General features: G+C 36.4%; 1 protein-coding gene across 22 annotated transcripts in view; it reads left to right on the top strand.

Annotated features, from left to right (window-relative positions):
* The window catches only part of JAKMIP3 (Janus kinase and microtubule interacting protein 3), a 104,813-nt gene extending 78,443 nt beyond the window's left edge, over positions 1-26,370 (top strand). For 7 of the 22 annotated variants that reach the window (XM_087932501.1, XM_087932500.1, XM_087932513.1 and 4 more), the window contains 16 exons: positions 840-875; positions 1,233-1,292; positions 2,820-2,948; positions 4,032-4,160; positions 5,920-6,003; positions 6,768-6,830; positions 7,384-7,482; positions 9,470-9,568; positions 9,679-9,738; positions 12,153-12,218; positions 13,808-13,876; positions 13,962-14,039; positions 16,230-16,433; positions 17,627-17,692; positions 22,699-22,740; positions 25,853-26,370. In XM_087932501.1, the coding sequence (XP_087788627.1) occupies positions 840-875; positions 1,233-1,292; positions 2,820-2,948; positions 4,032-4,160; positions 5,920-6,003; positions 6,768-6,830; positions 7,384-7,482; positions 9,470-9,568; positions 9,679-9,738; positions 12,153-12,218; positions 13,808-13,876; positions 13,962-14,039; positions 16,230-16,433; positions 17,627-17,692; positions 22,699-22,740; positions 25,853-26,008 (1,440 nt within the window). In that variant the 3' untranslated portion in view covers positions 26,009-26,370. Of the gene's footprint in view, positions 1-839; positions 876-1,232; positions 1,293-2,819; positions 2,949-4,031; positions 4,161-5,919; positions 6,004-6,767; positions 6,831-7,383; positions 7,483-9,469; positions 9,569-9,678; positions 9,739-12,152; positions 12,219-13,807; positions 13,877-13,961; positions 14,040-16,229; positions 16,434-17,626; positions 17,693-22,667; positions 22,741-25,852 lie in introns of all 22 variants that reach the window. The other 15 variants (XM_087932516.1, XM_087932515.1, XM_087932517.1 and 12 more) reach the window with 7 other exon arrangements.
* The last annotated feature ends 1,548 nt before the right edge of the window (positions 26,371-27,918 follow it).

Below are 27,918 nucleotides of genomic sequence, written 5' to 3'. Positions count from 1 at the left end.
TATATAATTACATTAATTATAACTATATAATTAATTTAAGCTAAATGTGATCACTGCTTTCTCTTGGTAAAAATCTACCTTTCAGATTCAGTAAAATAAAAAAGTTCTATTGTATCTTACTTCACACTGTAAATGTAAAGGGCATGCTAAAAAAAAAATTAAGCACTTAACTGATGTTTCTAAATTTGGAATTCGTATAGTGAGATAAAAATTACTTTCTTCCCTTGTGGCATTGTAGTAGACAATTTTATCTTGCTTGCACTAGATTTAGAACAAGAAAATTTTCCAAAATTTGGACGGTATGTAGTCAATTGCCTCACCAATCTCTTGCTTTGCTTGAGTTCCATTAAAATGAAATTAACAATGTATCAGTACATTACTCTGCCTTGCCCAATCTGATGTTGCCCAGATATGTTTGATCACAATTCCTTAAATGCTGGGTATAAGAAGTCATGGGCACTAAGATCTAACATACCAAGAATTTATTTGTTAACTGAATGAAACTTTCACAAATTTCTTCAAAGAAAATCATGGCCTGGTAAAAGCTATGGAATTTTAGGATTAGAGTTCTTTAAATCCTGAGTTACCATTGGGTAGGGAGAAGAGGAAATCCCACCTGCTAAACCTTAGATATTTCTGTATTTTGATCCCAGCTGGCATTGTTGCTGATCATCCAGACAGATCTAAATATCTAATTAATACTTTAAAAGTTATATCAAAAGCCAATTGCACAATAACTATGTGCCAAAAATTATGTAGATGAAAAGAAAATAAGGATATTCAGAATCTTTATTACCATTGTAGCACCCTAACATTTTCTTTTAATTCTTTTAAACTAGACTCTAGAAACTGCCGGCTACGTGAAGAACGTAATGGTAAGTAACATTCACATTTGACTTTGATTTTCATATATGCTTCTCTGTGTTCTGCCTGGGATTATTTAGCGATAGATACTTAATGATATTACATATTAAATAGCAAAATAATTTATTATAATTACTAACACAGATATAAGCCACAGAATTTCCTCTAAGGTGGTAGAAAATTAAGAGTACCAAGGACAAATTGGATTCCTAAAGTCTGATGATCACATTTTTTGTTTTGTTTTTTTGTTTTGGTATATGCTGATTTGCACCATAAATTATCCGTATAATTTGATTGCAAATTTCACACCTTCTATAAATACGTTTCATATGCAGAACTCAAGTGATTGTTCTTTTTTTCTCGGACAGGAGCGTGACAAGCTTTTAAGATACAAGAAACAAAGGAAGAAATTTGCAAAATTTCCCAAGGTAAGTGAATAATGAAAAGAAAAAAAAAGCTTATCTGGGGGCAAGTATTATGAAAGATTAAATGGAACAGTGAAAGACACAATTCGGCTGAGCCTCTGGATTCCACAGATTTAACCAGAAGCTTTTGAGAAATTTATAAACAGAGTGAGAATGTAGATCTTTCCCCACTATTAATTCATAGCTTCACCTGCTCTTCAAAACTACACTAATTCAGTTTAAACATGAAGACTTTTATTAAAATGGCATCATCAAAGTCACTCCAGTCATAAATTCAGGTTTAGCTCTAATATAAAATTATGAGGACAAATGCCATTAAGAATGTCAAAAAAAATACTGATGACTTATTCCAATATTTAAATTAATTCAATTTGTGCCTTCTCTGAAATCTTCTAAATAAAGTTTACAAAGAGGCAGATATTTTATCTTAAAAGCTCAGTTGAAGGACGTGAAAACAAACTGGTTTTCAGAGCAGAATGTCCAAATCTCTTCACCATAAAAAATTACTTTTTGAATTAAAATGTCACTGATTGTAGTTCACGTTCAGGTGGGTGAATAGAAAAGTGATGACTCTGCATATGAGTCTGTCAGTCTTTGTTTCAGAACATCTGGCAGCAGCTTCTTGGAAGGTGGAAGAGCTCAGCAAACCTTTGCTGTTTCCTCAATATTTCTTCCTAAATTTCAGAAACTTAAATATCCCCCAATAAATAGTGAATTCCAAGGAATTGCTATTACTTTCTTAGCTTGACTTTGACTAAATAAGCACTGTTTTCTTTGCTGATTCAGAGGTTTTTTTTTAATGGAAATCAAGTAAGGATATTTCCCTCCTCCATGAGTACAATAGCCCAAACTCTTTAGAATACCAGAAAATTTGGATTTTCTTGGTAAACTATAACCTAGTTTCATATATTTTCATTCGATATCTGAAAGGATGCCAATCCGTTCTCTTATTATCTTTTTAAAGACAATTTAAGTCCTTCCATGGAGCTTTTTCAACTCTACAAGCCCCTTGCAAAATGTTTTCTTCTGACTTTTCCCATCCATTCCTTCTCAGTTTATATCCCCCTCCTTTTATCTCTTTTTTTAGCTATTCTTCCTAAACCTCTTTATCATTGTGAAGGTACACATAAGATTTTCTTCCAGCTCGTATTCCATTTTTTTATTCATTGAGGGAATATTCATAGATGATAACGCCAATTTTTTATCCCATGATAAATTAAATATCAAGTTTACTCTCATTTGTGATGATTCTACACTGAAATTATAGAAGATTTATGCTGGCTCAACAGCAGCTTCGGTATTTATTAATGATTAGGAAACTATGAATTGTATTTGATAGATAATCATTACTTACTCTGCTGCCCCATTTATATGGCAGGTCTGATAAACTACTATATAATGAGAAAAGTGCTGAGATTCATAAATAGCACTGCATCCTGGAAGAAGGAATTTAATTATTCCTTATGCCAGTTATGTTTAACATCTTTGCAACTTTGGCTTGTTTGTACTGACACATTGTCATTTGGTCAGAAGCCAGTGGTGGAAACATTTTTTGGGTATGATGAAGAAGCATCTCTTGAATCTGATGGCTCTTCAATCTCATATCAAACGGATCGAACAGATCAAACTCCCTGCACGCCAGATGATGACCTGGAAGAGGTAATTTATGTTATGTATAATCTTCAAGCAAGAGTTTATGCTTAAAAATATATTATATGGAATGTAATTAAATGTATTCTTGTTTTAGTGGTAATAATATAAACTTTGCAGGGAGATCATTGCAGTGTACCATTGACCATGATCAACAAGATCTCTTCTAGAGCTGAATTCAAAATGGAGAATATTTTAAGCCATACATGAAAGACTTTTCTATCTAACATTTCGAGTGAGGCACAGTGACTCAGTGGCTTAATGGTGCTGGGGATGGTCTTAACTCCAATGGTTTAAGCCCTAGCACTGCATAGCAGGGTGAGCTCCTGTAACTCATGTCAGCTTCTGTCCATCCAACAGTTTGAAAGCATGTTCTATTCAAGTAAAGCAGGGAGCAGGGGATGAGCTGGTGCTCTGTGCAAGCAGTCAGATTCCTGACAGCTCTGAACCTTCCCAGTTGCAGCTCCTGTTTGCAAGGCAGCTCTGGGAAGAGAAGGGGCCTTGGGTGACAATGCAAGAACAACCACTTATTTTTCTCTCTGGTGCAAAGCCAGCTCACCCTCCTGTGATGCACCTTGGGAAGCATGCAAGTGTTTCCTTTAACAAGAATGAAACCTTGGCAAGCCAAACTACTACTCTACAATAGCATGGTGGTCTCCTGGCAATTGTAACAAGGGAGGAGGAGGAGGAGGAGGAGGAGGAGGAGGAGGAGGAGGAGGAGGAGTCGTCACTGGTATTTGTGATACATTTTGAAATGTTCAGTTGACTGAGTTTCATGTTTAATGAATAAAAAAGATGATGATGATGATGATAATAATAATAATAATAACAACAACAACCCATCAAACTTCCAGATTTGCTTATCTCAGGTCCTTGGTAAGGACTCAACAGGTAGACAAAAATGCCAAGCCCAGTCTGAACATCTGGCTGTGTGATTAATAACAATAACAATTTACAATTTTCTTAAAGTGTTATTTCATAGAAGAGGCTACATTACACTTCATAAAGAGATTGATGAATGTTTTGATGAATGTTTTGATTTGTCAGGATAATTGCATCTCCAGTTCAGTTTTGCATTCCTTCTCACATTAGGGTATGGCAAAAGAAGAAACAGAATTAAGATTCAGGCAACTGACAATGGAATATCAAGCTTTACAGAGGGCATATGCACTGTTGCAAGAACAAGTTGGAGGAACGTTGGATGCTGAGCGAGAAGTTAAGGTCTAAATGGCTTATATTACATGAAAGTAATATCGTGTTGTTTCTGAACTTTTTACATTTTTTTTTGTTCCCCTCTCCTTCATATCTTTGGTTTAGATTAGGTGAGTTCAACTCTGGCAAATTTAAGACTCACCTGCCATCATTAGGCTTCTGTATTGTGTTCATCTGTGAGTCACTTTCACAGCCATTTCAGTTTTAAATCTGGGGCTAGCCTACAGCTGTGCCAGAATGATTTTTTCTTCATCCTGATTGGTTGGGAGTCTTGGTCTGTGTTTATTGGTCTTGGAATTTGCTGGAAGCATGAAAGCATGAATAGAAGAGAAGATTCCACCAGACTGTCAATTATTTGGAAGCCTGCACTCACAAACAAAAAAATCTCCACACCACAAGCCAGGCAAACACCTGGGCACAAACAGATCCCCCCTGATACCTCCAGCTCAAACACACCCCAACCAGGCACCCAGATGAAACCTAGCTTCGTAATAAATGATAGCCGTCCATTTACTCGGAGCCAAGCGGCACTAAAAGCCTCCAATACAGGAACACAATGTTGCCAGCCAATCAAGACAAAAAAAAAAGCCACAAAACAGACAGAATATATTAGAAACACCAATCAAGCAGAACACAGCAAATTCCAAGACCAATAAACACAGACCAAGACTCCCAACCAATCAGGATGAAGAAAAAAACCATTTTGGCACAGCAGTAGGCTAGCACCAAATTTAAAACTGAAACGGCTGTGAAAGTCTGACTCACAGACAAACACTATACAGAAGCGTGATGATGGCAGATGAGATTCTGCCGAAACGTTGCTACAACTTTAAAAGCACAACTATAATGACATGGGAAAATACCTGAACAAAGCTGAATACCATACATATAAATACCCGCAAAAACTTAAGAAAACAAATATATATATATGTAGGTCTAGGTGTGTTTGGGTCTTTTCCCGTGTAAGATTAAGAGTATCTTGGCGATGTTTCGGTGAGTGGGATCTCGCCAAAACGTCACCAAGATACTCTTAATCTTACATAGGAAAGACCCTGATGATGGCAGAAGAGATTCTGCCGAAACGTTGCTACAACTTTAAAAACACAACTACAATGACGTGGGAAAATACCTGAACAAAGCTGAATACCATACATGTAAGTACCCGCGAAAACTTAAGAAAATGACATACTGGAAATAACTGATCAACTCACCCCTAGTTAGGAAGTAAACACCCCTAACCAAGACATATTTTACTTTTAACAAATTTCCTGAATGAAATTGGAATTCAATAGCATTGTGGACAGAAATGCCAGAAAATAAAGAAGCAAGTGAAGGGTTGTTTGTAAAGTTGTACAGGCACATAATGTCCCCCTTTTTTGTAACCAATTCCTTATGGTTACTGACAGTGGACACGTTATTAACATATAATATTATACATTAAAAATGTAATCAATTTTTAATAATCTAAAAGACATAGATGTTACAGGATAATGGACATGAAAATGTGTCCCTGAAGTATGAGGAATTGGTATAAGAGAACTATGGCTGTCTTTAGCATGTATCAATTCCAATTTTATATCCCTCCATGCAAATATGTTAGGGAAAAAATAAATGTATAATTCGCACTTCAAATTATTTGAATGAGTGACTAGATTTTTTAAGTGTCTGCAACTATTTGCTTAGGCTATTCAGCTTGGTAAGATTGCATTGTAATTTAGCATAGCAGCAATCAGAGTAAGTTTGACATTTTTTCAATCCCATCCTACAGACTCGTGAGCAGCTTCAGGCAGAAATCCAGAGGTCCCAAGCCCAAATAGAGGATCTAGAAAAAGCACTTGCTGAACAAGGACAGGTAATATACATTGGAAAAAATTATTTGTTAGTTCACTTTACTGTAACAAATTTATCAGAAGTTATCCCTATAAAATAACTAGAAATAGGTTCACATGGAAGCATGCGCAAAACCCAAACTCCAATGTTTTCTAATTTCTCTTGGAGATTGTCAAACAGTTTTCCAAAAATTAATTGAATTGAAAATGGTTTTGAGCACTGTGTTTTGGACACAAACAGGCTTGTTTTTGCGTTTTAACCATGCCGGTAATCTTATATCCCTTTTCCATTTTACAGGATTAATTTCTGGAAGATCACTGAATGATCTAGAGCAGGGGTGTCAAACTCGATTTCATTGAGGGCTGCATCAGGGTTGTGTTTGACCTTGGGAGACCAGGGTGGGCATGGCCAAGGGGGGCCTGAGCAATTTGACGTCACTTGTGTCGGTGGTGCTTGTGGGGCCCAGGTGCTCTGCCAGCGAAAACAGGCTCCCGAGTTTTTTTTTCCGGCTGAGACAGCCTCCTGCAATCCTCTTCCAGCAAAAATAGAACTTGAAACTCTTCAGGAGGGTATTTCATTTCAATATTCTTCAAAAGACAGGTTATCAGCTGTTGGAAAGTCAAAATGTATTTTTCTCTAGAAACTACTGAAGCCAGTCAGGAAGACAAATTTCAGCTGTGCTTCCCTACTTTCTTATGCTCTCTTCCAACATTTTGCCTTTTTAAAAGATTCATGGTGTTTCCCCATCTTTTTCTATAATACTGATTTTTTAATTTTTTTTTTAAGGATATGAAGTGGATTGAAGAAAAGCAGGCTTTATACAAAAGAAACCAAGAGCTTGTGGAAAAGGTACCTTCTGTTTTCCTAGGGAACTTAAAAATAAGTTGAATATATCAGTGAAAATTTAGAAAAATCTTAAGGCAAAAGAGCACTTAATGAAACATACATATTTGGTAACATCTTCGGTCATCAAAAGGGTACATTATTTAATTGAATCCAAACATACAGAAGAATTGTCACCAAACAGAAGTGGTATTTCTTGTATTCTCAGTGTTGTTTAGACATGTTCATTTCTATTTCAATTCTAAACTAAGAAAAGCGTAAACTATAAAATTGTGACTTTCAATTTTTTTTTTACAGTGACAACACATTTAGCCTTTCCTGTTTCCACGGATCACATATACCTTAGCTCTGAAATTTGTTTTTAAAATTTGTTAGTACTATTACCTACATATAGAAATTTGCAGTGGTGGTTTGATAAAGCATTATCCTGAGTTAATGGTTGCAGCAAAATTAGAGCTCACACTCATAGCTTCCATCATCAGTTCTATAGTCACTGTGCAATTAAAACAAGTTGTTGACAAAAAAAAATTAAAAAGGGGAAATCCTTCTGCATTTCTAGATAAAGCAAATGGAAATAGAAGAGGCTCGGCTTAAGCATGATGTTCAGGATGCTAAAGATCAAAATGAACTCTTGGAATTTAGAATATTAGAACTTGAGGTAAGTAAGTACTAGATGTTTTGAGTTCACATTTCCAAATTTTGTCATGTGTTCTGCATGGAACATTATTACAGTATAATTTAGGAAGCTCTCCAGAATAGCTTCAACATGAGGCATGATTACATTAATTACTTGTTTCCATATATTGGGCAAATTCATGCATTGGTCTTCAGCATATTCTGGTCTGCCAAGTGCAGTTTGTATCACACTTCAGGGTCCTTTCCTCGTCCTGTTGTTGGATCATCATTTTAGGCAAAACAAATTGTGTTTGCTAGCATTGGCTTGTTTAAACAACTATTTGCCACTGCAATCCTATAGCAGGGTGACTAGCTGTGATAAGTGGAAGCAAATACTGGTGAGGTGATCAATGTAAGCTTAATACTTTCTTAGTTTTAGCGTGCATCAGCCTTATTAAATTATGGTTTATGTATATTCCTCACCCTGGTGGTCTTCAGGTGGTTCAGACTACAACTCCCATCATCCTCCAGCTTTGCTTTAGATCATACTAATTTTGCTTTTTAACAGAACAACCAGTAAACATGCAACCTTCTATTTATATATTAGTCTAAGCAGCTTTGGATGTAAATAAATACAGGTAGTCCTCGACTTACGACTGCAACTGAGCCCAGAATTTACATTGCTAAGTGAGATATTTGTTAAGTGAGTTTTGTCCCATTTTAGAACTTTACTTGCCAGTGTTGTTAAGTGGATCATTGCAGTGGTTAAGTTAGTAAGCTGGTTGCTGAGTGAATCTGATTTCCCCGTTGAATTTGCTTGTCAGAAGATCGCAAAAAATGATCACATGATCCCAGGACACCACAACCATCATAAACTTAAACCAGTTGCCAAGCACCGGAATTTTTATCACGTCAAAATTATTAACAACTGCAGTGATTCACTTAACAACAGTGGCAAGAAAGGTCATAAAATGGAGCAAAACTTACTTTACAAATGTCTCGCTCAGCAAGAGAAATTTTCAACTCGGTTGTGGCCGAAGGTTGAGGGCTACATGTACTAGCTGACAGGAATTTATACCTGTCTGCTAAATAAATGATAGATTCATATCTATCACCCACTTCTGTAAAGCTTACCTTCTCTTTGGTAAGATTGAAGGTTGCCTCAGAATCAGAACTGATGCCATCTGGTGGTTCATGAGGAGTTCAAATCATGTCTGGTTTGTCTTCATGTGCCTTTCTTAAGGTTTCAGCCCAAAGTCATCCAGTATGATGAGCTTTTACAGGGAAAGTGAGGAACACCTAAGCTTAAAGAGTGCTCACTGATGATGTTACCCAGTTTGTGTAATAAAACATCTGCAAGAAAACAGTCCAGCTCAGAGGGCACCAAGGACCCTTCATTATTAAACCTAAACTTCTCAGACTTTGTATTCCCAGCATATTAGAAACATAAATGTGGTATTATTTATTTGGTGGAAAAATTTAGTCTTTTTCAGGCAGCCACTAATTGTCAAGCACATTTTTGTGATGCTTCATGATAGCCCTTTAATGTTCTGACTGGCCGGGGGAAGGGGCTAAAAATAGCAGCTTGCACTGGCCTGGCTTCTTCTTTATTCACTCCTCATCAAGTTTGCTTTTAGTGATGAGGAGAAAGAAAGAAAAGCAGCACCAAGAAACCAGCCACAATGAATGGATGCAGCAAAACCTCCTAAAGCTGAAGGCAAAATGCCATCTTCCCCTAAAGTGGAGAAGAAAAACTCCAAGAATCGTAAGGGGAAAATCCCCTCAGAAACTCTCTTTTTCTCTTTTTCTTTTTTGGCATTTCTTCAGAAGAAGCAGTGGAGCTAATGAATTTCTGCAACTCAAAGACTCCAAAACAAATCCTTTTAAAAAGTTTATAATTTATCAACTTATATATTTGATTTTTTTTTCTTTTGGTAGCTTACATTGGAAAATTAATTAAATGAAATTGTATTGTGGGCTAAGCTGATGATTAAGCCATACCCTTTTCCCCACTAATAATTTGATTGTAGGAGAGAGAAAGAAGATCACCAGCAATTAATTTTCATCACGTTCCTTTTACGGAAGGGAAAAGTCCCCTCCAAGTCTATTGTGAGGCAGAAGGGGTAACAGTAAGTAATTTCCCAGTTGCTCTTGTTGCAATTTTTAAGTTTTGTTTCTTGCTTGGTGTAATATCGTGTTCTTTTCACATGCTGCTCCCTGTCTATTGCTCTCCCAATAGGATATACTAGTAGCAGAGTTGATGAAAAAACTGGATATTTTAGGGGATAACGCCGTAAGTGTATGTTCCTTTAATTAATTGTGCATGTTTCAGTGAATATGTTTCGTTCTTTTGTTCAGGCTGCATTAAATGTCCCTGTAATCACTTTTATTTATTATAATTAAGCAACATTTTGACATGGAGAAGTCCTTGTTTTGGACCTATATTTCCTCACACCTAGTTTATAGAGAATGTCAATAATATAAGTTAGGTAGACTTATAAGATAGACATGCAATCTCCCCATTCCAAAAGACCCCCCCAAAATGGACAGAACAAAAATGTTTAGATTTGATTTTAGGGGAGGATTAAATATTTTTCTCTGGATGAAGTAGCTAAGGGCTGAAAACAAAGCATTATAGAAGCATTAACCCTTATATCATCCACTTCAGAGGTGGTATTCAGCAGGTTCTGACCAGTTCTGGAGAATCAGTAGTGGAAATTTTGAGTAGTTCGGAGAACCGGCAAATATCACCTTTGACTGGTGATTTTACAGTATCCTTCCCCTGCCAGGACCACCAAACCACGCCCACAGAACTAGTAGTAAAAAAAATAATCCCACCATTGATCCACTTGTGTGATACCATTATACCAACAACCATTATACTGCCCCCAATCTACTATTTTATAGAATAAGGCAGAAGTTGGCAACAAATAATCTGAAGGCCACTATCACCTCACACAATATCCTATCAGAAACACTCAAAGTGGAGGGAGTTAATTTTGGGGGGGTGCCCCTGGATGTACCTTTTCATGTTGTATCTTTCAGGCAAAGTACAATATGAAAAGTAATTCCCAAGCACAATAAAGTTATTTATGCCTGGTGTAAGGTATTTCATAAGCTAACAATATAGAGATTAATATTGTAATATAGAGATTGGATATCATTTACTAGTGTTTTACTATTCTTTGCTACTTTTAAAATTTTTTTTAATTGTATAAAGAATTATGGTTTAGAACATGCCAAAGTTTGAGAAAGAAGCATGACCGAAATGAATTATTTTTTGTTGGGATGGTCTGTGTAATCCATTGTCCATAGGCTTCATCTGGACCTCAATTATAGAGTCTCCTCAACATCTATTTTTAAATTTTATCTTTTTTATCTTTTATCTTTATTATTTTATTTTATTAGAAAATTTACTGCTTATGGCACCATTTAATTTTCTCAATATGTCAGGGCAACATCTAATTGGAAGCAAAGAAATGCAGGGTAGCCTTTTCCTTCATTTAAGGGTTTGTCTGAGCCTTAATCAAATATCTTTTCAGGTATTTTAAAAATGTATTTAAATAATTTATAGGGCTGCCCAACTCAGGCAGCTTACAGGAAACTATCAAGATGAAAACAAAAAAATCAGCCATAAAAGTCAGAAATAGGCAAACTGGCACACATTCACACCCTCTTTCATTGTGAATTTATGAATCCCAGCCCCAAACCTGGAGGGAATAATCATATTTTTAGGTTTTCAAACATTGGGAGTGAGGTGAGACCATTCCAAAGGGCAGCTTTTCCATTTTGCTAAGATTGATCCAGGCATCAGCAGTTTTCAGATTTACACTGATGAGAGGGGAGCAGAGCAGGCCATAAATTAGGTTTCTCATTTCTTCCCACTGATTAACTTGCAAATACTGAGGCTTTTGTGGGCAGATGTTCAATGCAACCAATGGGCAATTATTTTCAGGAAAGAAGATTGGAGAACTCCAGATCTTCTGTGAAGTCCGGGCACAGTGCGGGTGGGGGGGGTTATTTATTTAGGTTTATTCACTCCCAGATATTAGAATGTTATTTATTTACCTCATGTTTATTTTTTAATATTTATTGAGAATTCATAATTGACACTTCAGTAATGGAGTAAGCCAATATTTGTATGGAGGTAGTCCTTGTCTCTCAACTACAATTGAGTTTTAAAATTTATGTTGCTAAGTGAGAAAATGGTTAAGTGAGTTTTATCTCATTTTACAACCTTTCTTGCCACCTTTGTTAATCACTGCAGTTGTTAAGTTAGTAACACGTTTGTTAGTCGTAAAACTTGATCACATAACCCCTGGATGCTGCAACCATCCTAAATATGAACCAGTTGTTGAGCATCTGAATGTAAATCATGCGACCATGGGGATGCTGCAAAGGTTGTAAATGTGAAAAATGATAAGTCACTTTTTTCAGTGCTGTTGTAACTTTGAACAATCACTGAACGAAGTGTTGTAAATCGAGGATTACCTGTATTTATGAGGAGTGGATTGTAGAGATCAACTCTTTTCGATACCTCCTGATCGTGGAATGTTATCTTGGAATTATAATCAAGAAATTATAATCAAGTACTACTTTTGATTTGTAGTTTTTAGAAATGTTTAAATATTCAGGGCAAGGACAGCCTTGGAAATGGGAAAACAATGCAGAGATGTATGTTGTGATGATACTTTTATTCTGCTCTTAATTTAGAACTTAACGAACGATGAGCAAGTTGTAGTCATACAAGCAAGGACAGTTTTGACCCTGGCAGAAAAGGTAATGGGGATGTTGTCTCTTTTGCTGAGAGGGATTCAGTGTCCAGATATATTAGTATAACTTATTCTCTGGTGCAACATTATTGTGTACTGATTTATAAAAGTAAAGCAAATGTAACAGATTTGACAACCTCCTTAACCTTGCCTAAACTTTAATCTTAATCTTGCCAAAAACATATCTAAAACTTGGTGCTACAAATTACTTTTATTATCGCCTGGAAATGATCCTGCCCTGTCCCCAGTATGATTGGTCACCAGTATAACTAGTAGGATGGCTCTCAGCTCTGTATCAAACAGAAAAAAAAATTGTCTGGATGTTTGGTTGCTGGGATGTTGGGGTGGGGTAACCAAAGTGGATTAATAGAATAACTAAAGCTGTAAATACCATTTCCAACCAAATTCCTTATAAATATATATAGCTATTAAACTGACATGAATGGGATAAGCAGCAAAATGAAGCAGAGTGATATGTTCATAGCTAGTATCTTTAAAATAACTCAAGCTGTTTTGCCTATACCTAATTTTCCATTCTCTCTTACCAACAGTTAAGAATGTTTGTTTGCTGGTCAGTGAGCAGTTTTTTCTTCCTAAATATTTTTCTTTACTTTTGTAAAGTGGAAGTTAGATTTGGGTACAGAAATACCATACTGTAATTTAGGCTTACAGTTAGCATCTGGCAATATAACTATCTCTTTTACATGAAGCGTTGAACCCAAAGATCAGATTATCTTTGTTAAATCACAATCAGAGGTAGTATGCAGCAGGTTCTGACCAGTTCTGAAGAACCAGTAGTGGAAATTTTGAGTAGTTCAGAGAACCGGCAAATGCCACCTCTGACTGGCCCCGCCCCCATCAACTCTCTGCCTCCTGAGTCCCAGCTGATTGGCTGAGTTTTCTGCACAGGAGAACGGAGCTGGAAAACAGGTTAGTGGGATGGGGTGGGAATGGGATTTTGCAGTAACCTTTCCCCAGGATTGGGGAGGGAATGGAGATTTTGCAGTATCCTTCCCCTGCCATGCCCACCAAGCCACACCCACAGAACCAGTTGTAAAAAAAATTGAATTCCACCACTGATCATAGTGCTTAAATAAGATTATTATAACAGAATTGCCAAACTTAGAGATACTGAGCATACTGAGGTATTTTGCTATAAAACCAACAGTCAGAGTTAAGCAGTAAAGCCTAGTCTCTTGTCTGATATGCTCAGTGTTTGTCAACCTTGGAAACCTTAAACTGTGTGGACTTCATCTCCCAGAATTTTCCAGTCACCTTGTTGGCAGAGGAATTCTGGAATTCTGGAAGCTGAAGTTCATACATGACTGAGCTTGGTTGTTTTCTTGCAGGTGTTTCATTAACTCACTGATTATGTTACCTCGTTTAACACTGATTATGCTGTAGCACTGATTATATTACCTAGTTTGGGTAATGAAATGTCTACAACAAAACAACCAAGCTCAGAGAACACCAACAACCCCTCGTTTCAACCCTGAGCTACAAATATTCTCCTTTATTTATACAGCTTAAAGTTGCCAGGGTGAACAAACCCTAGATATGCCTATCCAAATCCGATCTTTTTTCATTTCTTTGCAGTGGCTACAACAGATAGAAGTTACAGAATCAGCACTCCAACAAAAGATGATAGACTTAGAAAATGAAAAGGTAAATATTTATCCAACAATTAAAATAAGTGATTACATATTGTGCTTCCCAAGAAAATCAGTATAACTCATCTCCTTGTTTTTAGGACCTATTTAGTAAACAAAAGGGGTATCTGGATGATGAGTTGGATTACAGGAAACAGTCTTTAGATCAAGCACACAAGGTAGGTATAAAAGACTACAGACAAAATTTACTTTGGTTCATTTTCCCAAAGCTGGGCATTCTGGGAGGTGAAGTTCCCATATCTTAAAGTTGCCAAGGTTGACAAACACTGCGTTAAAGTCAAATGGTTCTGCGAACCTCTCTTGAAATCTTTGAGTCACATAGATTGAAAGACTTTCTACCACAAAGAAGTGGTTTCAGTGAAAAAGATTCATTAATTAAAGTGAACCCGCATTATATTTGGGATTTGCATGCACAGTTTTAATTCCCAGGAATTCCATGGAAGATTAATCCAGATTGGTTTTGGATTGGGATACATTATTGTATGGACCAATCATTACATGAAAAATCTTTTCTTTATCATTTTTTTTTATTTTTAGTGTCATTTGATTATACAAAAATCAGATTGGATTAGGGTAGGTAGAAAGAGGCTCTCTCCTTTTTCAACCTCAAGGCAAAATTTTCAGATGCAATGCCTGAAGTATCTGTTGATGTTTTTTTCCTCTGTGAAACTAGCTGTAGACAGGATTTTATCAGGACTACAGCTCAGGTAGGAATGGCAGGTTTTCCCACCTCATCTATGCCATGGACTCTTGGTAAAGTATTCATATGGTAGAAAAGTATAGTAAAGTATATATTTACTTTATATAAAATTATATAACGGGGCATAAACCTGCAGAGAGAATGGTTCAGATGAATCAAATTTAGGGACTCAGTATTGACTACTTGGATTTTTCTCACTACGAGCTGGAAAAAGCCACAATTTAATGACTTATGTGACCATAGCTGATTAACCCTTTGTGCTCTCTTGAGCTTGCTTGCCCACTTTCTCTCTCACTCAAATTTAATTTTTAATCCATTGAGAATTTGTTGTTATGATCCACTCAGCACCTAATCATATATCACAGATTACAAAATGGAGTGTGAAATGTAAAGTTCCCTAGAGGCTTTAAATAATTCACATGGAATGCCTTATATTATCACAGGCAAAACCATGCTGTGTTTAGCATTCCCTCTGAAACATTCCAGAGATATGAAAATATCTCAATTTTTGCGTAGCTGATCAATAAATGTTTTGGATTTGGAGACAAGATATTCATTCTGCAATCTTTTTATTTTTATGGTTGGTAACACGGTTATACTGAACTTGGCATTTTTGTGCACCTATTGAATTTTTCCCAAGGATACTGATTTGTTCACAACAATGTGAACATTATTATTGATTCTGAGTAGGAGAGAGATTCTTTGTGACTTCTATTCATATTGAACATGCATGCAGAATGATGGCCCTTAACAGAAAAAAAAAAAGAATGATTTAAAAAGAGAAATGGTTAAAAAGGAAATGATGGACTAGTTCAGCAGCATTAGATGCATTTTTAAATACAGCAAATATACTGTAATGCGTATTCAATAATATTTCATCCTTTTGCAAAGGGCATTGAACAGGGATGATTGCACAGTATGGTAAAAAAAAAAAATTAAGTTCAAATGGCAACTGCGTGGTGTAATCCATGTTCTGCCTGTCCATGAAAAGTGCTACTTCTACACTTGAAGTCAGCAATTTTTTTGAGCAGCAGACATGGTCATATTATATGGACAGTGTTGTGGTCACCAAACCATTAAAATTAGGATGTGCCAAAACTAATGAGATTCATATGAGAGAGAATAGAAATATTGTGAGATTTAGAAGTCACATAAATCTTTAGGCCACTATATGTATATTAGAGAGTGAATTTGTGGGTGCCATCTAGTGGTGTCATCAATAAACAATAAATTCCTCTACAGTCTTCTACATTTATGTTTGGAAAAGGGACTGCAAGTTGGGTGATTTGAGTAATGACTTAAAAGTGATTCCTAGATACTGAAATATAGAGTGACTGAGTAATCTAAAAAGGGTCTGTTCGTTGTGATTGAGCTTTAAATTGATGAGTTCTGTAAGAATAAATTTACTTCAACATTAAAGATGGAGGCAAAAGAAGAGGTTGACTTCCATGTTTATTGAGATAATAATATTCTGGCTGAAACCGCCCATCTTATTTACAATGAAAAACAAAGAACAATGGAACTACTACGCATCTTGTTTACAATGAAAGGCAGGGAGCAATGGAGCTAATGGTCACAAAATATATTAAGCCGCCATCATTGCCCAAACTTAATGAGAGTAAAGTAGCTTGATTTTTCATTTATTTAGCACATTTTGGAATTGGAAGCCATGCTCTATGATGCTCTACAGCAGGAAGCAGGAGCCAAAATGTCAGAAATACTGTCAGAAGAAGAGAGAGATAAGTTGAAAAATGCTGTGGAACAATGGAAACGGCAGGTTATGAGTGAACTCCGAGAAAGGGATTCCCAGATTCTCCGAGAAAGGATGGAGCATATTCAACATGCACAACAGGTATGTTGAAATAGGGTATCGTGTCACTAAGAATGCCTCCTGCAAGAAGAACAATGACTCCCACTTGTGTTTTGTTTATGCCATTCATAATTTTCATGAATGAAGGTCAGGTGTCCCAGGATAATATTGTAGGATCCAAGTTGATCACTGGGACCAGAGGTTTAGTCTTCTGAGCTTTCAAAGGAGGAAGCTAACCACCAGATTACAAGAACACAAATGAGCAGTCAGACAAGGAGATCCAAACTCATTGGTAACCTCATGTTGCAACGAACAAGGACATACATTCACTTTTGCAGCTACTAAGATTGTTGAATGAGCAGGCACAAAAAAAGCCAGGGAAATGATTGAAGTCCCTTGTCAGTCAACAGGAATGCTGCTTTTCCACTAGCTTATCGAGTATTTAGCAGATTAGGGCTTGGTAGCACAAGGAAACAACAGCCAACAACTTAATAGTCAGCCATCAACACCCCAATCAACAACCAAAAAAGCCTCAAACAGGCACCATATTAAACAGAATATCCCAAAATACACACTCTGCAAGAGAGAAGTTCCCTCAGGATAAACTCAAACACGAGTCTGAAAGTTCAGAAGACTATACCTCTGGTCCTGAAGACTGACCCGCATTGAAACCTGCACTGATAACTTTACTTTAAATTTACTTATTTATTAAATGCATATGTTGTCCATCTCCCCTACATGGCAACTCTGGGTGGCTTATAAAACAGAAAAAGATAAACAGAACAGCAATTAACAATGTAAAAAACCATACATATTAAAATTGATTTAAATTTGATTTAAAAAGCTCATTTAAGGAATTGACATCCGCAACAAGCAGCCATAGAGATACCAGATGTCCTCGGGCACATCACTCCATTACTGTCACTTTCACAGCTTTGATGGTTGCAGACCTTGTAATGGTCACAGTGGGAGGGACGGAATTGCAAACAGACAACTATAAACCACAAGGCTAGTCTTCAAGGTTATAATTAAGCAGGGAGTTCATTTCGTGAAGTTAACAATTGTATCTGTGCAAAGGAAAGTTATTACATGACTTACTGTATTAACTGTGAGCATATCGTAGCTCATAATATGTTCCCTTCTCTCCATGAAAGCACAGCATACCAGAAAGTCAAAAGTGGGCTTAAATGAAAGTCTAAAAATGTAGTATTCATACCTACTTCTAATTTTCACAGAGAATTAAGGAGCTAGAAGAAAGAATTGAAGCTCAAAAAAGACAAATAAAGGAATTGGAAGAAAAGGTATGGTTAAAACAATGAAAAGCTTGAATGATGAGATGAAGCTATATTCAAAACAAGCTGTACAGGAAGTCCTTGTCTTACAAAAGTTCATTTAGTGGCCGTTCCAAGTTACAACACTGAAAAAGGTGACTTATGACCATTTTTCACATTTATTTCCATTGCCCCATGGTCACATGACCAAATTCAGAAACTTGGCAACTGGCATGTATTGATGACATGTCCTAGGGGTCATGTGATCATCTTTTGCGACCTTCTGATAAGCAAAGTCAATGGGGAAGCCAGATTCACTTTACAACCATGTTACTAACTTAACAACTGTAGTGATTCACTTAACAACTGTGGCTAGAAAGGTCATAAAATGAGACAAAATTCACTTAATAATTTTTCATTCTACAACATAAATTTTGGGCTCAGTGGTGAGGACTACCTGTATACAACAATATGCTGGGTTTGAAAAATCTTCTGGAATGTGAGAGATTCTTCCTATGAACTTGACTAGACAGAATTTGTCCAACATTGGGTGTCCAACATTGCTGTATTTTTTTTTTCATTACATTACATTTTGCACATAGCACCTGCCAGCAGCTCTTTAAAGCAAGATCATATCCTACATAAAGATGCAAATAGACTATATAAGTCTCCTGAAACAAAATCTAGCAGATACCTTTGACACAATTGATTGTGTGCCATCAAGTACCCTTTTTGACTTTTGACGTCTAACAATCACAATCTTCTCCATGACTCCATGACTATCCCTAACTTGTTCTTTCAGGTCTCAGAGCCACGGCAACTGAATCCAACCAGTTTGCTGCTGGTCATCCTCTTCTTCTCTTTCCTTCCATCTTTCCTACCATTAGATCCTTTCCCAAAGAGCTGGAGCTTTGCAGACTATGTCTGAAGTAGGATAAGTTTGGTCATGTGCCTAGAGTGAGAACTCTAGATTGATTTGTTTGATGATTCATCAATTTATTTTCTTGGCTTTCCATAGTATTCTTGGTGGTCTTCTCCTGAGTTTAAAGGTCTCAATACTTTCTCACTCCTACTTCTTTACATTCAACTTTCATTTCCATAGAGTGTCACAGGGAATTCCATGGCTTACACAATTCTGATCTTTGTAGATGTAAACACATCATAAATTTGAATATATTTTCCATAGTCTTCATGACTATTCCATCAAGTCTGTGGTGAATTTATCTGCTTGCCTGTTTATTGTGAATGGCTGATCCTAAAAGAGAGAAGCTATCCATCACTTTGATATTTCTATTGGCAATTATCTACCTATTATTATTAGCTTGGTCTTCTTTATATTTAATTGTAGACCCATTTTTTTCAATGTGTTTTTTGACCTTTAATACTAAAGTTTGCAGATCCTTTACATTTTCAGCCATTAGTATAATGCCATCATTAGCATAGCAAAGGTTATTGATGTTTCTTCCTCCAGTTTTACTCATCTTCTTCCCAATCTTCTTTCAAACCCCTTAATTCAGCACATAGGTTAAGTCAATAAGGAGAGAGTATGCAGTCTTGTTGTGCTCCTTTCCCCAAGTTCTGTTCATAGTGTGATTTCCTGACCTGCATAAGTTTCTCATGAGGACAATAAGATGTTCTGGGATTCTCATTTTCTGATCATTTTCCGCAACTTGACATGGTTAGCAAAATCAAAGGATTTTCTATATACAATGAAGTACTTAGTGATTTCCTTTTAATGTTCTCTGCCTTTCTCGGTGATTCAGCATTCATCCAGAATATTGTGTTTTTCAGATCTTTCTAAAGTAAACTTGAACATCTGATATCTCTTTTTCCATATAGGGCTCTAATTTGTGTTGGTGATCTTAAACATTATTTTGCTAGCATGTGAAATTAAGGATATTGTACAACAGTTTGCACATCCTGTCAAATCTTCTTGTTCTGGTATTAGAATGTAGATTATTCTTCCAATCAGTTGATCACTATGTTGTTCTCTACATTTGCAAGCATAGCTCTGTAAGATATTTACTTGATTGGTTCATCTTCTATTGCTTGCTATATTTCAATGAATATTCCCTCAGTTTCTGTAGTCTTCCAATTTGGTAATAATCAGAGTGTTGATCTAATGTCACCTTCTAGTGCAAGAAGCTCTTGTGAGCCAAGAATATCTTCTAAGGTATCTTGGAACATAAGTTGGCATTTCAATATATTCCTTCCATCTTCTTTGATCTCCTTTGAATTAATTATTATATGTCCATTTGTGTCCTTTAGCCTACGAATTGGAGCTTCCTTCTGAATTTAAAGATCTTTTGAAAGGCTTTCTTGTTTTTCCATGTCTGTTTCCATCTTCATTATTTTTACTTGTAATACTGCTTCTTATATCTTCTAACAGCTCTCTGAAACATTTTGTGAAGTCCCTTTCTGAGACTTTTGTCTCTTTCTTTCTTACTTTCTTTCCTTTTGGTGGTCTTTGACTTATCTTCTTGGCAATTTCCATGGTTTTGTCTGACATGCATTTCACTTTCTCCTCTGTCTTCATTTTTAGCAGTCTCTTTTCATATCCATCCTTCAAATTCATTCCATAATCCAGCTGATTCTCTATCAATGAAGTTCAGTATTTTAAGGTGATGTCTTCAGTTCCCCTTGAAAATTGTGGGTATATATTCAAGATCATATTATGGAAACTGAACAGCTTTCTTCTTTCTTAGCTTAACTTGGAGCATGCATGTGAACATGATCTCTCCACAGTCAGTACTTGGCCATGTCTTTGATGCTATAACTGAGCTCATCCACATCCTCTTAGCAAAAATATAGCCAATTTGATTTTTATATACTCCATCAGGTAATATCCATGTAAGAATTCATCATTGTGGCTATTTGAAGATAGTGTTAGCTATGAAGAAATAAATCATTGGTGTGATAAAAATTTATAAGTCAGTCTCCTGCTTCATTTAAATTTCCTAAATCATATAATCCAACTACATTTTCTTCTGTTATGGCATTCCAGACTCCAATAGCAATAGCAATAGCACTTAGACTTATATACCACTTCACAGTGCTTTACAGCCCTCTCTAAATGGTTTACAGAGTTAGCCTTTTTCCCCTAACAATCTCGGTCCTCATTTTACCAACCTCGGAAGAATGGAAGGTTGAGTCAACCTTGATCCTGGTGAGATTTGAACTGCCAAATTACAGGCAGCCAGCAGTCAATAGAAGTAGCCTGCAGTACTGCATTCTAACCACTGCACCACCATAGCTCAGTCATAAACAGCACATCTTGCTTGTATGCTCTGTCAATTTAAAACTGGGCTTATGATCTTCTGTATCAGTGCATAAATTTGAATGCTCATCATATTAAAGGGTTATCCATGAAGTTTAATTGATATTACAGGTAGACCTCAACTTATGACTGTAACTGAGCCCCAAATTTTTGTTGGTAAGTAAAACGTTTGTTAAGTGAGCTTTGCCCCACTTTACAACTTTTCTTGCTACAGTTGTTAAATTTACCACTGCAGTTGGTAAATTAGTAACCCGGTTGTTAAGTGAATCTGGCTTCTCCATGGACTCTGCTTGTCAGAAGGTTGCAAAAGGGGATCCCATGACCCCAGGACATTGCAACCATCATAAACATAAGTTAGTTACCAAGCATCTGCATTTTGATCACGTAACCATGGGGATGTTGCAACGGTTGCAAGTGTGACAAATTGTCACTTTTTTTCAGTGACATTACTTTGAATGGTCACTAAATGAACTGTTGTAAGGACAGTTGGACTACCTGTATTTAGTCATTTATTTCATTGTAATCAAGCCCTGTTCTTCCTATCTATAAAAACAACACCATTTCTTCTATGTTTTTCATGGCCTAGTGACAATAACACAGTCATTTGCAGATCTTGGACACACCATTTTAAAAATACATGTAATGTTAAAATGCAAATGCAGCTTTTGATAACATGAAGGAAGAATATTTGGGGTGGGGGTGTTACATTTGATTTTCAAGACGTTTGCAGGTCTCTTCTAAACTAACTTTCTGCAGCAAAGTGCAATAATCCCCAAAGTCTTTCTTTTCTGTTCCTGATCAGAATAGAACGAAAAGCAGACTGCTGTTTTTATGTTCCTAAAAACAATGAGAAAACTAGAATTCTTGTGTGTTTTCAACATTACAGTTAGCATTGCCAACTTCCTAGAGCCATGAACTTAAGAATTGTATAAGTAAATGTAATAGACTATAAAGCATCATCTAGAAAAATTTTTTTAAAAAGAAAAAGAATGTTACATTTGGTACTTTTGAATAAGTTGATTAGCTAGTAAATTTTATTGAGAAAAGATACAACGGAATAGAAGGAGCCTGAAACTGTGTCCTTTCTTCACCAAAAATAAGTCCCATAAAAATGAATAACTTCATTTAAAACCATAGTTATTGAAGTATACTTCAAATATCTGGTCCCAGTAATCATAACATAATGATTTTTCTTACTGATGAATGGTTCATGAAAGTGAATGAAGCAGCAGCATTTCAGGTTTTGTATATATAGATAAAACAGTGTGATGCACTACTAAACCATTATTTTTGCAAGAAATTAAAGGACCAACAAACTCCTAGAATTCCTTGCCAAATGTATAGATCTCTTGCTTGAGCAGAGGATTGGACTAGAAAACCTCCATAGTCCCTTCCAAGTTCCAACTCTGTTATTTTCTTAAATTTCTATCCTATTAATGAGCCCAGGGGGATTATGTGCTGGAAATGGATAGGGACAGAGCAAAAGTAAATGGGAATTTTGAGCCATCCTGCATTTTCGGTCTTTCTCATATGTTGTGTTCATGTCAACAGACATGACATCTGTTAAAGGACAGATTAATTTGGAAAGTGTCCTATTCCAGCATATTTCACACCTTTGGCAGACTACAGACCCTTATTCTAGACCCCTTGCTGGTTTCTTACTAGGTCTGCTTTAAAATCTTTCTCTCTTTTTTTTCTTTCCATTTTTCCTCTCCTCCCTTTTTTTAGTTTTTATTTTTGTTTTTATTTTTTTCTCTAGCTTTCATTCTTTGGTCATAGTGTGTCCACCCAGCTGCAAGAGGTAAGCATCCTCCTCGCTTATTCTTTCTGCACTCCTTTCATTGAGCCTGGTTATTTCTTATGACCCACACAGCTGCATAGGTGGCTTGGGATACAATCAAGGCTTAGCTGAAAAGCAGTGTTTTGTTTTTTTTAAAGTCAAGATGGTGGGTGCCCAGGCAGTGCATATAAGAAATAGGCAATGTTTTGACTGAACTGTTGCAGCCATCATCAATTTTCCTTCTAATTTCTAATATGTTTGGGGAGGGAGGATTATTTTCTGCAGCTTTTCCCAAACTAAGTATTTGTGCACCGTAATGTAAATTGCCAATACCTGAAATGGCAATAGATTAAAATGTTTATATATTTCTTAGTTATAGTACAGAAACTATAAAGTATAATAGGATATCACAAACACACTTAAAAGTCATAATTTGAAGTCATTTTTTTTTTATTCCCAAGATCAGTCTCCTGAAGTTTTCACAAGTGGCTTGCCACATCCTTCTCCTGGGAGAGGGACCAGCTTAAAGATGCCCACAACTGTATTTTGCCTAACATAGAACTAGGACTTACAGTGCCCTGGTTTCTAAACCAGTGCCAAATTAAATCAAATTAAATTGACTCTACATATATGTTCTTACAGACTGTAATATAATCCTGCCAATCACTAATAATTTCTGATTACAACTGATATTTGTAAGCTTTAAAATTACTTCTCCATTTTTTAGAGGGATTTGATATAGTGGAAGAAAGCATTACACAGAAAGGATTTAGATAGCCTCCTCTCTCATTTTTTCCCTCCATTACTTCTCTAGATGTAGCAATAGCAATAGTTGATTCAAGATGGATCCGAGGCTGACAATAGCACTTAGACTTACAGTTTAGTTTAATTTATTGTCATTGCACCTCGTACAACGAAATCAAACACCATCTTCGGTGCACATCATGACCATGAAAATAAAAAGAAACACACATCCTTCACACGCCACACATTGAACCGAAACCCCTGACACCCCACCAACACTGCACTATACATTTTACAGCACTCTGTAAGCAGTTTACACAATCAGCATGTTGCCCCTATAAATCTGGTTTCTTATTTTACCTACCTCGGAAGGATGGAATGCTGAATCAATTTTAAGCTGGTGAGAATCGAACTGCCAAGCTGTTGGCAGCCAGCAATCAGCAGAAGTAACCCGCAGTACTGCATTCTAACCACTGCAACACCATAGCTCTTATTTACTCCAAACTTTTATAAACTTTCATTATTAGTAATTTAAACATGAATGTTTTATCAAGTTAACAGCAAACATGGACCTTGTGCATCCCAAAACTCAACAGGTATCAAAGATATATCTGTGTATCTATATATCTATATATCTATATCTATACCTCTATCTATCTATCTATCTATCTATCTATCTATCTATCTATCTATTGAAGTGCCTTCCGGTCTGGGACCATGCCTGGCACATCTCTAGCTGGGTCTGATCCAGAGAAGGTTGGCTGCAACTGCAAGGCTGGGAAAAGACTGCCTGCCTGCTGCCAGTGAAAAGGACATCTTCCCCCAGGAATGCTGACTCAGTCCATGCTTTTTGGCCCAAAGTGATTCTCACTGCTTCATTAAACTAAATTGGTGAACCAGTGCAAACTTTCTTCCAAATTACAAGCCTGGAGTTTTAGAGTACCTAAATTTGTTGTCTTTGTTGTTTGGGGGTACCTAATTTTGTGTGCACCCAACCTTTTATGGCGTTTGTATGTGGGTTAGTGCACATACATGCACATTAGAAGGAACATAAGCCACCCCTTTGATTTTTTTTGTTTGTTTAGCCATTCACTAAAGTCATCCCTGTTTCAAAATTTTCACTAATGGATCTTAAAGGCCCCAAAGTAAATCGATGCGGAGTTGGTTTATGAAAAGGCAAATAGATATTATCTGACTTCATTAAGGATTGAAATAAAGATGCCTTATAAAAATGGGAAATGTTAAAATCGTATGCATAATGACTTGGGAATAAGAAAATGAGATCTTCTGAGTAAGCATGCATAGGATGCCTAATATAATTCTTATCAACAATAGCCTTTTGTGAATGTATGTGTGCTTTCAAATCAGTCTTGACTTCTGGGAACTGCCTGGAACAGCTTCCTTCAATTTTCTTGGCAAGATTTTGGAAGTGATTTGGCATTGTCTCATTCTGGGTCTGATTGGCCCAAGGTCACCCAGCTAGCTTCCTGCTAGAACTCACAGCCTCCTGGTTTCTAACCTTAACCATTAGATCAAACTGGCTCTCATTGTCCTTCATTCAGAGCAAAATTACATGTTATCGCCTGTGTTTTCTAGTTTTCTTCTGACTTGATTCACCGCGCAAAGTAAGTTCAGGGTTTGTATCCACCACAAATCACCCCACTATAATCTCTGTAAGACAGCCATCCCACACAATAGCAGAGAGATACTACAACTGAGCTTGGAGTCAGAAACGATTGGCTCATGGTGTTCCCACAGGCCGTGTATGGCGTTTCATTTTTGGCCATTGTAACACTCAATATCTACACCTATTCAGACACCCCCATTCATGTGTGCACACAACACATTCACATGGAGCTTACAGAAATAAGTATACCTCCATGCCTGAAAATATTTCCTTCCAGATGAGACTTAGGAGTTTTTTAGAAAGGACATCCATCATCATGTCCTGGTGGCCTAGAGGTGGAGCTCTCGCCTCACAATCAGGAGGCTGGCTGTGAGTTTGATCCTAGGTAGAGGCTAATATTTGGAATAGATTCTCCTGTTCAGACAGGGGGTTGGACTAGATGACCTCCAAGGTCCCTTCCAACTCTGTTATTCTATGATTATTCTATCATAAAAGTCTCAGGCGTGATTGAGAAAAATCAAGAGTTCTATATCTCCATCTCTCTCCTATGTTTTAATAGTAATACCTAAAAAAGTAAGAGAATATTAGAAAATAAATTCAAATTCACGTATCTGTGTCTGTAGAAAGAGAGTCTTTATTTCAAGGGCCCAGAGGCATGCAAGCAGGATGGGTGGTACAGAAATTTTATTAATAAGATAAAAATAAAGCTCCTCTTTTAAATAACTTTAGTTTCTTCTTCTGTATTATGTTTTCTTTTTTCAGCCCAGAGAGAAGACTAGAAATGTTTATCTTTTAGGACAATGTAACCGTGTATATAACCAAGAAATTGGAGAAAAGACAATTTCATTACAAGAAAGTGGACTGCAGTTTATTTTGACACTGAAGACTGAAGTTCTAAACTTTTGTCCATTTTTATAAAGAAGAACTTGCGTGAATTTTATTTTGAAGTTAAGCCTAATCTTCGGACAAGTATAGCTCTCTAACTTTTTATGAACTAGTATTAAAATTGTTAAAGAAGAAAGCCAAAAAAGAGAGAGAGAAAGAAAGAAAAAAAATCATAGTAATTGACTGGCTTCTCTGAAGGGAGCCCCATCTGTGCTGCCCAAAACAACTTCAGCTTTACATGAAAAGCAGTAAATCCGTTCAGATGAAGTGAAAATATTTTAGTTCCCTGCTAAGCAGGCAGTAAACTGCTTCTGTAAAGAAGTAAACTCACCCTGTTTTGTAATTCAGTCCTTGTACTGTTATTTGTAAATGCTTAAATACATGTCTTGAAAGAAGATTGGAAACAGTTCCAGGCTAATCATTGGTGAAACTATGAATGAATGAATGGGAATAATGTTTCATTCATGCAAGTGAGGAATTAGTTGCAGTTAGATTGCGTCTTTCCATAGTATGTATTAAATTGACTTGTTCGCTAACCATGAGGAACATTGAGACAAAAAAGTTTGGAACATTTCCCAAACTTCCACTCCATTCTGAAATTTCAGTAAAGCTTGTCTACAGCATGGGCAGGAGAACATTAAACGCACAATACTTAAAATTTAATGCACTTCGATTCCTGGATGAAGGGAAGTCAGTATTATCAGCATAAAGGAGAACCAAAGCAAAAGCTAATTGAAAAAGGAAACAAAATTATTTAAAACTATTTAAACTGTAATGGAAACTTGAAAAAAAAAGTGAGAAATATATTAAGAAAGCACAAGCAGCAGATGGAAATGGATCTCTTGCATTAAATGGTTTGAGAAGAGTTGCTTGTAAATTAAGAAGCAGAGAAACTGACCGCACATAACAAAATAGTTGAGAAAGCAGTAAATAAAGATTACACAGGGATATATAAGAGACATACATATATATCTATCTTCCCCAACTGTTATTTTAAGATGGAAAGAAGAAGGAGCATAGGGAGAAAACATCAACTCTCCAGAAAGTGATTTTGATATTCAGGAATTATCAACAGGTGAGAAGGTGGTTTTTATTATTCACCAAATTATAACAAAACTTTTTAATGATCTCTTTCTTCTATTAAAAAGTTTGAAATATGATAAACTGCTTTGTTTTGCTTTGCTTTGAATTTTAAATAGTTTATTATTTTTGATTATTTTATACCTTTATACATATACAAATTCAATATATATTAAAAACACGTGATAACATCAGATTAACATTTGAAGATATAAGATTCTTTGCATTGGTATAAACACACTAATTCATGGAAAAACCAAACCTCTAATTCAATTAAATTCAAATAAAAATCAGGTAAGTTTAAGCCCTAGATCCAGATTTTATATTTGTGGCTTTCCATCTCAGTAGGACTTGCTTCTAATGTAAATTTGATGCTATTCCTATTCAATCTAGCTCCCTCCATTTATAAATGTTCCATTGATTTCATAGGGCTTATTCTCTAGAAGGTATGGGAAGCATGGTAGCTCAGTGGTTAAGATACTGAGCTTGTCAGCTGGAAAGCCAGCAGCCCAGGTTTGAGACCTGAGCTTCATGCGATGGGTTGAGTTCCCGTCCACACCCCAGATTCTGCAAAACTAGCAGTTCGAAAGCATGCAAATGCAAATAGATAAATAGGTACCACTTCGGTGGAAAGTTAACAGTGCTCTGTGACATCATGCTGGCCACATGACCACAGAAATGTCTTTGGATAATGCTTGTTCAATGACCTTGAAATGGAGAGGAGCCCCATCCCTTATAGACGGCAATGACTAGAGGAGTAAAATCTGTAGGGAGTCCTTTGCGTCTATCTTTTTACTCTCTAGAGAAAGTCAGGTCAAGTATGAGGGTCTTAACTAAAGAGCTGTGGGGAACAGTGTAGTATA

The sequence above is a fragment of the Pseudonaja textilis genome, chromosome 4 (genome assembly GCF_049901715.1).
Source record: "Pseudonaja textilis isolate UNSWEBS1 chromosome 4, rPseTex1.2, whole genome shotgun sequence".
In the NCBI taxonomy this organism is placed as follows: Eukaryota; Metazoa; Chordata; class Lepidosauria; order Squamata; family Elapidae; genus Pseudonaja; species Pseudonaja textilis.
The sequence above is the reverse complement of the archived record's forward strand: the minus strand, read 5'-3'. Positions and strand labels throughout refer to the sequence as shown.